Here is a 13,249-nt window from a genome sequence, read left to right as displayed (position 1 = left end):
GTCACGCGATCGGACGACGCCCGACGTCAAGACGTATTGACGGACAGAGCCAGTGCCAGGGGGCGCGACGACGCCAGCACGCAGCCACAAGTCAAGCCAACGAACGGCTTCGGACGTCGCTGACAAGACGCGAGAGCGAAGACAGCACGTACTGTCTTACGAAAACAAGACGAAAACAAGCCCTCTCGGATGATGAGGAGAGACCCTGACGAGACCACGTAGTCGATCGCCGGGGAAGCCATCTCCCCATTTCGGTAATGGATACACGGAAGATTTGGCATCCTTTAAACCCCGACGCCGCGGGGCCCTAGGACAAAAAAATGGGTCAGCAGACGTACGTGCGGGCAGCCGAGATGGTGCACACCGGGCGAAGACGCTACCTCCGATCCCCAGGTCGACGGGGTCGTTCCCACCACCTCCCTACCGCCCCGCCGTCTGTGAACACGCACAAAACGCGGCGCGGAGGAGAAGAGTAGGGAGATCTTGGTCGAAGCGAGCGAGCGTGGTGCGTTCGAGAATACAGGGAGGGTCGCCACCAAGGCTCAGGGCCAGTGCGTACGCGAACGCGCGGATCGCAGAAAATAATGCGCGAAAAGCAAAGGAACGCGTACCCATGCTCAATGTACGGACCAAGTGGGGACGAGGCGGACGAACTCTGATGCGCAACTGTTACCTCGGGGCGGGCTCCTTTCATAACCCCCGCACTCTAAAACTGCGAAAATTGGGAAAATGGCAAAACCTTGCCACTAAAATAGGTGGCATGACCGCCGTCGGTCAGTACAATGCCCCACCGTCGGAAAGTTCGCCACGGTCGCCTTCTAAAAATACAAAAAAAATATGGAGGAGAAAAGGTGGCCCTACAGTCATGCAATCCAAGCTGCACGGTGCGCGCGCATGCAGCCCATGTACTGTACGACACGCATGTACTTACATAATAAGAACCGCTGCCCGCCGCTCATGCCATCACCAAGTCACCACCGCCGCCTTCCGAAAATTTTAGGCAAAAAAGGGTAGGGATGGCTACAGTGCACCCGGGGATATGTGCATTGCTGGAATGGCCCAGCACGCTTGATTTCCCATTTTAAAAAAATGGGCGAAATTTTGGAGGGGTGGGAAACCGCACAACAACGCACGTTGCGCACGGGCCGGCCGGTGCAGCACGCGCAACACGCAAGCGGCAGCAGGTTGGCGGTGCTCTTGCACGCCGCTGCTGCAGTGCCCATAGGACACGGCGGGATGAAACATGGCAACCATCGCGAGGGGGGAATTGTGACACAAGCGTCCTGAGGACGCGACCCCACGCGACGCGCGCGAATCCCCCCCGACGGGCATACGGCTGTAGGTAGGGTTCGGTTGGCCTTTGGAATTATCGCCCTTTTCTTTGCGCTTAGGTGCATGATCAAGCAGAGGAAGAGGAAACTGCGCGCTCATAAATCGTATGAGAGTCAAACATCACCCTCCTTCGAGCGTCGGCATCCTCACGCATTCGCCGGCGGCGGGGGAGTATGCATCCTGCTGTGTGCGACGATCGCGACCCTCAAAGTGCTTCTGGACTCGCCGCTCACTATCTACCACGCGTAGGAAAATGAAAACGTCAAGCTCGGAGATGCAGTACACAAGCCAGAACTGAAAGTCCACGAGCAAGTTGGACCCGGTCGAGCGGGCGTTCTACTCGTTTCTGTAGGCGTCAAATGCTTATAACGAATTGATCCACTAATTAGGAAGAGCCTCGGGTCAGGGAGCGGCTGTATTATGACGGGTATGCTCTCATCTCTCTGGCAGGAGCGGGAACGTGTAGATAACGGAGCAACGCCGAGATGGTTTCCGGGGACGTGGATCTGTACGCAACTGGGCTGCGCAATTCGTTCTCAATCACCCCGACGGAGAAACAACAAATTTACGAAATGGATAATGAACCGATCCGTCGGGTCGCTTCGAACGCGAAAGAGGACTTACGCGAAAGGGGTGGGCGGACCGACGACGTACCCCGCCCCTACCTTTCCCACGACGGGCGTGGGGATCGCATTCGCTTCCAAGCCCCCTGAGAAATCCATGCGCGTGATTGCATCCCCAGGGTCGAGACCGGTCCCGACCTCATTCACCCCAAACCCAGACGCACGCGACAAAGATGGGTAGGACCTACAGTTGGGTCGCGCGGACTGTACCACGACGGGCAGCAAGGCTAGAACTGGAAGGACAATCGACCGCCTCGCTTGGCCGTGTCCGAAATCACATAGCACGACCCCCGCGGTAGCGCTCAACGTATACAGCGCAGCGTGCTCCTCGGAGCGGGTCATATGCATTAATGCCAACGGTGCCGGTAATGCGACCAGACCTACAGTCGTCACGACGCTAAGGAGGAGCACCACAACACGCCACGACGAGGAACGAGAACCCCCTCCCTGTAAGAGGCACGCGAGGAAGGATATAGCTTTAGAAAGCTACTCGTCGTGCAGCGCCATGACGACATTGACAGTATCGATGCCGGTGGCTGCTGAAACATCTGACCGGTATGGTCGGGACGACCTGGGCGTACGAAACGATAGAACAATACGAGTTCATGCGCAGAGCTGAAAAGTGGACTGCAAAGGATGAGGGCGAGTTTCGCGGGTCGATGCGGATCATCACTTACGAGATGGCCTAGGAAGCGGACCGGCGGCATTCGCATGAGGGGTACTTCCAGAAACCGAGTTGGTGGCGTGTGTGAAACCGAAGGTATGCGCAAGGGGGACGACGGGATTCCGGAGTTCTGAGACGGAGCAGGGGGGTGACATAGTCGGTTCGTCGCGACGACCTCCCATGGTAGACTTGGTGAGGGAAAGCCCCATGGCAAAGCAGGACCGCGAAGGAGCGGTAACGGACACGACGCCGGAACGGCACAGACTCGCGCACGCCGCCCAGATCAACGGCCACGTCAAGGGGGCTCACCTCGGTGTACCGCAAAATGCACCGCAGCGGGAAGGAGGTGTTCTGGATCTACGACGCGCTCGCGCCGCGCGTGTAGCTCGAGCGCATCGGGTACCTCAGCATTCACATCACGGTCTTCTTGCAGTGGGGGGGGGGCTCAACTTCGCTTGAGATTCAGCCCCGCAGAGAGAAGGTACACTACTTGGCAGAGTACGACGCCGCGGCGCACTGGACATGCAAGGGGGAGTCCGCCGAAGAGAACGGCGGCGACAGCCTGGAAGGAGGCAAAGTGCGAGAGGTCTGCCTCGGGTGCGGCAGGGACAAGAAGCCCGCCGAGCGCGTGAAGGGAGGCGGCGACAAGCAGATGGATGTGGAGGGGGACAGGGCGCACGACGAGGAAAGAAGCAAGACGCCGGACGGGGGAGGGAAGACGAGAACGACGCCCGCCGCGGACGTAAACCCGTCGCTAGTCGCGCGCCCGTAAGGGACCGACGAGCGAGAGAAGCCGCTCCACAGGCTCCTCAACCCGGGGAAGAGAGTCGGGGGGCCTTCTGGCCAATGGGAGCTCGTTAATTCGGGTATGCCGGAAATTGCCCGTGCGTACTCCTCAGCCCCGTAAGGACCATTTGGCCAATCGGAGCTCGTCGAATTCCGGTCGAACCGGACAACCATCCCGTCCGAGCTCGCGCGTTAACCCCTCACCGCGTTCCTCCCCCAGAGGCGCCGTCCACCTTGGACCAGACGAGAAGATCGCCGGCAGAGGGAGGCGACGGGAGGAAAAACGCAGCGGCGGCCGTGGGGAACGCCGCAACACGGGACGGCGGGGCGGGTTCGTGCGAGGCCGTGCCACTCCTCTGGGCGTGGCAGCACAGGCCCTCACGGATCAGAGCACATCGAGCTGCACCGTCGAAACGGAAGGAGGGGACGAGGAGTTCACGTCCCCTTGTTGTACGAATACGACACTCGGCGAACCGCCACCGGGGCTTCCCGCCTCCAATGCGCCCGCTCGCCCGGAACGACCGAAGACAGGACTTCGCCGCGGGTCGCCAACCCTCCGAGGAAGGGGAAGGGCCAGAGGAGCAAACACCGACCGCATGTACACTAGAAAACGAGGGGGGGCGAAGAAAGCTTTTACGACACAGGAGCGAAGGGGCGGCGCTAGACGCTGCTCAAGGCGGTTAGGAAACGTCCTCCCGGTCATGCCTCGCTGAGGCGGGAGCCATTGACCGCAGCGGACAGTAACCAGGGTATCGACGAATGGCGGTATCAAGGTCTGCCAAAGTCGGCATGGCTGCCCCGGACGGCACACCAGCGGCAGTCGGGTTGGCCCCGGCGCCGTCTGAGCCGTATGGGTCGCGAATGATACCCCCCGAGGGAGCATAACGGTCGCGCAGAACCGGCGTGCTCGCGTTGGTCCCGCGCACCCCCGCCGGAGGCGCACCTCGCAGCTGGTCGCGCTCTTGGCGGTACCGATCGCGATCGGCCGCCGCGCGCTCGTAGGCGCTGGCCTGTACCCGGGCCTCCTCCCGCAAGGAGTGGACCTCGCGCTGTGACTGCTGCCACGCCAAAGAGAGCGCGTCACGTTCCCCAGTGATACGACGCGTCTCCGCGCTCCGGGCAAGGAACCACTCCACCAGTGTGGAGAGAAGAGCCCCCACGGTCCACGACCGCTCGCCAGACGCACTCAGAACCCCGGCGAGCGCGGGGATACCCTCGATGTCCCTCCTCGAGAGGCCGAGGTCTCGAACCGCCACCCCCAGGGAACCGGGAACCCCCGGAGGAGGAAGGGGCGGCATCGGAGCCGTCGTTTGGGTCCCCGTCGCGACTTGCGACCCGGCACGAGTGCCAAGAGGAACGGAAGGCGAGAAGCAAGGAGGTTGAAGACTTGAGAGGACCGGAGCTGCAGCTACAGCGTCCAAATCGCGGTATCGCTTGCGTCGAGTTCGCCGCGATTCAGACCCCACTCCGCCGCGCTTGCCCGGCAGCTCGACCGAAGTCGAGCCGGCCGTCGGGCGCGCAACGAAGGAGTCGGATGTCAAGTCGTAAGAGAGATATGCGCTCTGGCCTCCGGTCGTGTAGTCCGTCCAGTACCGGTGGTTGCGCTCGCTCACCTCCGCTGCTCTCGTCATGAGGACGACCACGGCGCGAAATGACCAACGTACGTGAACGGACACGCGCTCGAGAGGGTGTGTAGGAGCGTCCGGAAGGCCCGGCGTCACTCGCTCAAGAAACGCGATCGTGTCGGGCGACTGTAGAAACACGCGTCCGTGCGCACCAACCTCGGCCATAAAGGCACTGCACAGAGACAAGGCCCACTCCCTCTCGAAATTATAGACCAACCGGGAGTGGGAAGGGTGCTGCGGGTCGAGACCCGCAAAACCAAAGTGCTTGAGGGCCGGCGGGAGGAGGGGATGGACCCCTAGCGACGGAAAAGACGCCCGGACCGAGAAGGGCAACGCGGGGAAATCCTCGATGGATAAGCCGCGTTCGAAAGCCGCCGAGGAGTAGACGCGCCCGTCCTCCTCGGCGGAGTGACGGTAGACGGACCAGTCGTACTGCGCGATCCCGATGGCATACAAGCGCATTAATGAGCAGGCTGATTTTTGCAGCGCGACCCGAGGCTTCGTGTAGCCGTAGGGGCGCGGAGTCACGTACAGACCGGGGACCTCGGGAAGGAGGAAACGATGAGCGTCGACTGCGCTCCGACTATACAGGAAAAACGCCATCTTGTCGATGTAGAGCACCTCGTCAACACTGTCGGCGAATGTGCGATCCCCGGGGATCTCCTCGGGGATCTGATAGACAATGCCGTTACCGCCCGACACCAACCGCCCAAGGGCGGCGGAGGCCGCCTCCGAAAGGCCTACGTCGTGTATCTGCCGGATACGCCGCAAATCAGGGCGAAGCTGAGGGCGTGTGAGTAATTCGCCAAGGGTGATACCGGTACGGCTGTGACGAAGCCAGCCGTACTGTAGCTGCTCGAGAGGGAGAGGAGCAGAGCGCTCTAGAGGTGAGCCGAACCATCTGGTGATTGACGACACGAGGGCCGCCTCGCCGACCGTACCGGAGCCGCGGTCGCCAACGGGTGCGACGCGCGAACCCGGGGATTCCGGGAACAAGATGCCGGGTCCCTGCGATAAAGGACCCGCACTGCGGGGACGGAGGGCCTCGGAGAGGCCAGCGGGGGGAGTGACCGGCGCCGCGACGCCGGGGTCCGACTCTGGCCGACGCGGCTCGTTGGCCTCCGACGCTGGCAACGGCTCGGCTCTTGCCGGCGCGAACACCAAGGCCGTACGAGCGCGCCGCGACTTCTGGAACGCGATGACAGGCGCTCTCGTAGGAGCCACGGGACCCACGGAGGGGGGAGTAGAGACACCCGCGGCATCGGCCGCCGCGGTGGACGGACCGGTAGCGTCCCCCAACGAGGCGGGGAGCGGGGGTGTCATAACGCGAGGAGCCGCCGGCGCGCGTGACGAGCAAGCGGGCGTGCGCGAGTGGAAGCAGAGTAGTCACGAAGTGGAAAGGAGGGATTATCGGGGAGACAGCACGCGACACCCCTCGCCAAGGGGGATTGCTGCAACGAAAGCTACCACGACACGCGACCGCGGACGGTCACCCTTAAGGGGGGGGCCGTGTGGTATAACCCCCCCCTGGGGGCTTTATTTTAGATTAGATCAACTCAGAATCGGATCGGTTACTGTAGGGCTCGATGCTCTACAGTACCACCACGTGTACCCCCGAGTACAGGGGGCGCACGTGTACACGTGTACGCGCGGGACCGAAGAGCGCGCACACACGTGTACTGTCAGCCCCGATGGCTGACAGTATTACAGCGTCGACCGACCGCTACAGTACATCGGTACTGTACTATTATGATAGGTTATTATGTACATTAAATATGGAGTGGACCGGCGGCGGTGGAGGAGGACAAGCACGGACTTGTCACCCAACGACCGTCAAGGTCCGACTTCCCGCTTATTCTAAGGTAGCGCTCGCTAACTACCTTAGAGCGGCACCGAGCGCGGGTTGAAGACGCGCGCGGTACGCCCACGAGCCGGCTCCGCCTCCGCCCGTCGGTACTGGATCGTTACCCAGTACCGCGCCGGGGCGTCGAGGCGTCGAACCGCTCGCGCGTACCGGCGTCCTCCCCGTTCCCGCTCTACCACGCTACCCGGGCCCGCTGCCCAGTGCCGTTAGCTGGTGTCCTGCTTCACCCCCGTCTTCCCGATCGGACGGGGTCTACGTCGAGCTGTGCATACACCCCTCTCCGCTGGGGGTGTTTATGCTACAGCCACAACCAGACACAACTTCGAGCCGCCGACTACACCTCACTGCGCGACAGCCTAGGAGACTCCGGTCTTGCTGAAGATGAAGCCGATGCCGTGCGTGCGGGACGACTGTTCATTCTCCCTTCCACGTACATTGGAGGTGACCGCTATATGAGGCAGCAGATGCACGACATCATTGCTATATCGAACCAAATTGGCCACCCGGACATCTTCCTCACCATGACATGCAATCCAAGCTGGCCGGAGGTCAAAAGAGCCCTACTGCCGAACTAAACGCTTCAGGACAGACCGAATCTGTGCGCACGTGTGTTTCGTCTGAAAATGTAAGATCTCATGTCCTTGGTCATCAACGAAGAAGTATTCGGAACCGTTGTTGCCCATGTACGAGTCATCGAGTTTCAGAAACGCGGTCTTCCCCACGCTCAGGTTGTATTTTTCCTAGATGAAGTCTCTAAGAATGATCTGCGTACTCCCGAAAACGTCTACCGCATTATCTCTGCCGAGATCCCGTCTGCCCAAGATCCAGAACTCCAAGAGGTCGTGCTCAAGCATATGATTCACACTCCATGTGGAGAACACAATCCAACAGCTGTGTGCATGGGGGAGCGGCACTGCAGGAAAGGGTTTCCAAAATCGTTCAAACACGAAACCAGCCAGTCCGACAGTGAGTACTACATCACGTACCGAAGAAGGGCACCCTCTGCAGGTGGCGTCTCTATCGAGCGACCCTCCCGTATTGGCCGACGACAGCAACCCGTCGTGGTAGACAACTCCTGGGTCGTTCCCCACAGTCCTGTGCTTCTACGTTCATTCGCTTGCCATTTGAATGTTGAACTCTGCGTGTCACGCGTTGGCGGAGTCAAGTACCTCTTCAAGTATTTGTGCAAGGGACAAGACCGAGTGACCATGGAAATCACTGCCGAGAACGAGCGCTACGACGAGATCTCCAACTTCCAAGATGCCAGATACGTTTCGGCATCGGAGGCCGCATGGAGGTTATTCTCCTTTGACATTGTAGACCGCAATCCTCCAGTAGTCAGGCTTGCAGTGCATCTGCCCAACCACCACACGGTGTACTTTGAGGAAGGGCGAGAGCAGGAGGCGGCGCTTCGACCAGCAACAGGCACGAAGCTGACCGAGTGGTTTAAAGCCAACGAGAAGTACCCAAGCGCGCGGCATATTCGGTACCACAAGTTTCCAAGGTACTTTACGTGGAAGACACACACCAAGTCATGGAGTCCAAGAGCAACCCTGCGAAGACGGAACGCCAGCAGCGAAGAGGAAGCCTACGATTTCAGTGGTACAGGTGTCAACGTAGTCGGTCGAATCTACACTGTCAGTCTGAGGGAGGGTGAGCGCTAATTTCTTCGCCTCCTCCTCACACAAGTGCCAGGTGCAACATCCTTCGAGACCTTGCGAAATATCGACGGCGAGCAGTGCACCAGCTTCCGACAAGCTTGCTTACGACTCGGTTTGCTGGCCGATGATGCCGAGTGGAAGCACGCAATCCGAGATTCATTCCGGTCAAGCTTCGTTCCTCTTTCTCATCTGTTTGCTACGATTCTGGCACACTGCCAGGCTTCGGACCCTCTCTCGCTGTGGAACGACCACCTGGACATGTTTCTCACCGATATTCGCAATCGTGCACGCGGACAACCCATTCGAAGACAGCAGCTTCGCGATGATCACCGCGCCAAATCTTACGTGCTTCGAGAGGTACAGGAGGCCCTGCAGACCGTGCGTTCCGACTGGACGCTCGCAAACTTCGGACTCCCACCGCCCGATGACAGCCTTCCCGCTTTGGAACAGCAAAACGAGATCGAGACCCCCGAAGCAAGAGCGCAGCAGTGGGAAGAGCGACTGCAGACGGCCCTGCCGCTGTTGAACACAAATCAACGCCATGCCTTTGACGAAATAGTGGGCTCCATGCTTCCAGGCGTATCCGTCTCTGCATTGCTTCAAGGATCCTCAAGCGGCGTGGCGGGACCTTCTATGCCGACACGAAGTGGTCGTCTCTTCTTCCTCGATGATCCCGGCGGAACAGGCAAAACATTCGTGCTCAGCGCCATTCAAGACTTCCTTCGTACGCGCCGTAAGCAAGTCATCGCTGTCGCTACGTCTGCTGTTGCTGTTGTGTTGCTCGACGGTGGACGCACTGCTCATTCCGTGTTCAAGGTTCCCATTCCTGTATCTGCCGAAAGCACGTGCAGCTTCTCCGCAAACTCCGACACTGGCCGTACACTGCAACAAGTCGATCTCATCATATGGGACGAGATCGTCATGTGCCATCGACATTGCATTGAGACTGTCGATCGCTCCCTTCGCGACTTGATGCAAACCGACCGGTCCTTCGGAGGAAAGTTCCTCGTGCTCGCTGGAGACTTTAGACAAATCCTTCCTGTCGTTCCGGGCGGGTCCCGAGGTCAAATCGTGAGCGCGTGCGTTAAGGCTTCCCTGCTGTATCGAGAATGCCGATTCCTGCGCCTTACCGAGAACATGCGCCTTGCTGCTCTCCGAGCGGACCCTGCAGCAGATGTGGAGGCTCTCAACTTTCCAGAGTTCCTCCTCAGCGTCGGGGAAGGCAGACTTAACGGCGAACAGCGCCCGGAATGGATCTCACTACCACAGTCCGTTGCGTTCGAGCATACCATCCGCAATTTATGCCTCAAGGTCTTCCAAGGGATTCGAGACAATCACGCCCACCCTGCCTGCCTCACCAAGCGCGATATACTCACCACAAAGAACAGGCCGCTCGAGGAAGTCAAAGAGGTCATCGGCAACATGATTCCGGGACCGTGTCGAACGTATTTGAGCGCAGACGAGGTCGAGAACGAAGACACCAACGCGCTAATCTACCCCACAGAAATGCTCAACACCTTGACCGCCGGATCTGCTCTACCAGACCACAAGCTCAAGCTCAAGAAAGGCTTCATCGTCATGCTTCTGCGCAATCTCGATCCCGCTACCGGTCACGTCAACGGCGCGCGATATGTCATCGAGAACATGACCAACAACCTGCTCTTTCTACGCGTTACCACTGGGTCACACCAAGGCAACAGACTGTGTCTTCCTCGAATGCCCTGCGGACCAGGAGACGACAACTTTCCCATCCCTGGCTTCACCCGAACGCAGTTCCCCATTCGCACGTGCTTCGCCCTTACAACGAACAAAGTGCAAGGCCAATCCTTCGGTGGCCGCATTGGTCTCGACTTACGAGATCACTGCTTCTCGCACGGTCAACTCTACGTCGCACTATCAAGGACTACTCACCCAGGAAACGTCACTCTCCTCACTCGAGAGTCCAATTAAACAACGCGAAACATAGTGTATCCCGAGGTCCTTCAGTAGTTACCAAAAAAAGTAAACGCCATTGTCTTTACATCTTTTCATTGCCACCCTTCCCAAAGAGTGTTCCTCCACGCTTTCTTGGCTCGGCGCGCGAAGCGCGCACGGAGCCCACTTGTACATACTGTACATTGGGTACCCTTCAGTACAGTACATACTATACATTAGGTACCCTTCGGTACAGTACATACTGTACATTCGAACTTTTGGAAGACAAGCTGTTGACAGCATCAACAGCTTGACATCAACCTTTGAGACCACTGAGGGGATCCTCATCTACGACTCTCGTTGTTGTCGACATATGTTTCTTCTGCTCTTACAAAAAGTCCGTCAGGGCAAAATCACTGTCTGTTGGCCAGATGAGGAGTTAGTGTACAGTACCTCATAACTTTGTTTTGCACCTACAACAAAGTCTCATGAATGTAAGTTTAGGCCTTCCACGTAGTTATGGGGTATATGCCCCAAGAATCAATCATCATCAATAAAATACATCCACAATTGGATACGTTTCCAACCGTACATATTTACAGTGCCATAATTCAGTACGCAGGTATTCTACAGCAAGGGGCAGCACGACCACAATTACGTGGTAGCTTCATGAGCTTATTGTGATTGAGCAGCCTCAGGCCACCCCATTCCCTGACCGAGCCTTTTGTCAAATGCCCAAGTCTTTCGACAATAACACAACCCCTATGCCCATATCGGAGCCGCCACACCCCTCCGGCCCCCCAATGCACTCCACAATCCCCAAACCCGCCCCTACCACATGCTCCTCCATCTGTCATCTGCCCCTCCGACCTGCTCCTCCACCCCCCTCTCGCTCCCACGATCTGCTTCCCCATCCCCCTGCAACGCCGACCCGCTCCTCTGTCCCCCTCCTGCCCCTCTGATCTGTTCCGGCCTCTGCTCTCTTGACTCCGGCACACCGACATGCAGAAATATTCCTCAGCTGACGCCGCCAACGCTCTGCAAATTCTTGCTGACGCTGCAGTAGAACGTCAGAACGAGCTTGAGAAATTCTCAGTTCAGCCTGACGTCTCCGATTCAGATGAAGAAAGCGACTCTGACAGCCCGATCTTTGATCGGTTCTACGAGCGCGGCGGAGGGCGAGCAATTGTCAGCATGATCAATTTTGATCCAGAGGAGTTCACAATCATTTGTACAATCATCGGTGTGGAACAAGTAGAGCGCCGACGGCAGTCCCAGGAGCGCTATCGTCGGAAGCGTGCGAGGCGCATGTCCCTGCAGTTGCACAGAGCTGGAATGCCAGATCGCGACCCCGATGCTGATATATGAGGCAATGACTACAGTGCCATTGAATAGTTCTGTAATGAATCACTTCCAACCCGAAAAATAAATGGCTAGAAATTGTGCTAATTAGGGTGACCCCACCGCGCCTTGCCCAAAATCGCAAAAAGCAGACAGTTGTCCTCCGGTAATTGGATCTACTATCTTTTAATCAAGCCGCGCTTTGGGGGAGGTGGTGATTCAGAGATGAACCCCACTGCGCCTGTAACACGATACATCTATTCATATTCAGGGTCACCCCAATTAGGCTACAAGTATGTCGTAGAAATACATTTGGCGCAAAGAAGCAAGCTACTGCACGCGTCTGTTCCACAATTGGCGGCAACTTTTGCTCGTCACTTGCCCGCTCTCCATAATATGTAGGCTCCTGTTTGGGAATTATCAACTCGGCAAGTACACCACGCTTTCAATTCGCGGCGTTCTCAGACACTGCGCTCTCAGCAACGCACAGGGCAAGATTCTCCTCGTCTGACCACCCCAGTCCCTTACCCTTTTTCCTCACTCTTACTGCCGAGTCATCAGTCCTAGTAACCACCTCAGCCATTGCCTGCACTTCTCAGAAGACGAGAAGGAGGGAGAAGATGGGAAATGTCCACGAGCGAAGGCTGCACAACACTCCTTTTTGCGTCCCACACTATTGATGGGACTTCAGTCAAAACAGCCCCAAAGCCATTTGGAAGAGCTTTGGTAGAGCTGTAAGCACATGAAATTCAGATGTTTTCTGTACCGTTACTATAGAACGAAGCTCGCCCAAACGGCGCTTTGGACAAAAATCTCGACCAAATAATTTTGGTTTGGAAAAGAATCCTTCCCAAATTCTAAACTTTAGGACAAATGGTGGCGCGGTGGGGTTCAAAATTTCTTCCATCGGTCCGAACTTTAGTCCAGCGGTCCAAACTTTAGTGGTTGGAATTTTAGGACAGAAATTTTGTTGGCGGTGGGGTCACCCTTAATTGCCAAATTCTCAGTCGCGCATTGTAAGCGTTAGTCCCATCTGATGCCAATCAAACAATATACACCTCACCCGTCATTGCGTAGTTTCCCAGTCTTTGCGAGAAAGACCTATCGTTTCTGTCAGAGCTTCATCTCCCTCCGCCCTTCTCTCTAGCTAGCGAGACCCTGTATCTCTGTCATACCCCCTCTGCCTCCGACGCACCCCCCTCGAACCATCATGGACATGATGTCCACAAACCCGTCCTCCTCCGCTCCCGCCAACTTCACGGACACGTCCACGGACTGTGCCATCTTCCTCTACCCCCTCGCTGCCTCCCCCACTGTAACCCCAACCTGCGGCCGCATCTACCATCTGTCCTGCCTTTGTAGCAACCGGTCGGTTTGAAAGTTCCTCGCGAGCGAGCGTGGACGGCGTCGGAAAGCGAGGGTCGCGCGCGCGCTGGGAG

At 57.8% G+C, this 13,249-nt stretch overlaps 1 protein-coding gene across 1 annotated transcript; it reads left to right on the top strand.

The window, feature by feature from the left end:
- Positions 1-7,529: 7,529 nt before the first annotated feature.
- On the top strand, positions 7,530-10,505 carry CHC_T00007894001 (hypothetical protein). The gene is made up of 4 exons (XM_005712196.1): positions 7,530-7,860; positions 7,903-8,517; positions 8,584-9,204; positions 9,271-10,505. The coding sequence occupies exons 1-4, from the start codon at positions 7,530-7,532 to the stop codon at positions 10,503-10,505; spliced, it is 2,802 nt and encodes a 933-aa protein (XP_005712253.1).
- The last annotated feature ends 2,744 nt before the right edge of the window (positions 10,506-13,249 follow it).

This window comes from Chondrus crispus, genomic scaffold (genome assembly GCF_000350225.1).
Source record: "Chondrus crispus Stackhouse genomic scaffold, scaffold_9, whole genome shotgun sequence".
Taxonomy (NCBI): domain Eukaryota; phylum Rhodophyta; class Florideophyceae; order Gigartinales; family Gigartinaceae; genus Chondrus; species Chondrus crispus.
The sequence above is the reverse complement of the archived record's forward strand: the minus strand, read 5'-3'. Positions and strand labels throughout refer to the sequence as shown.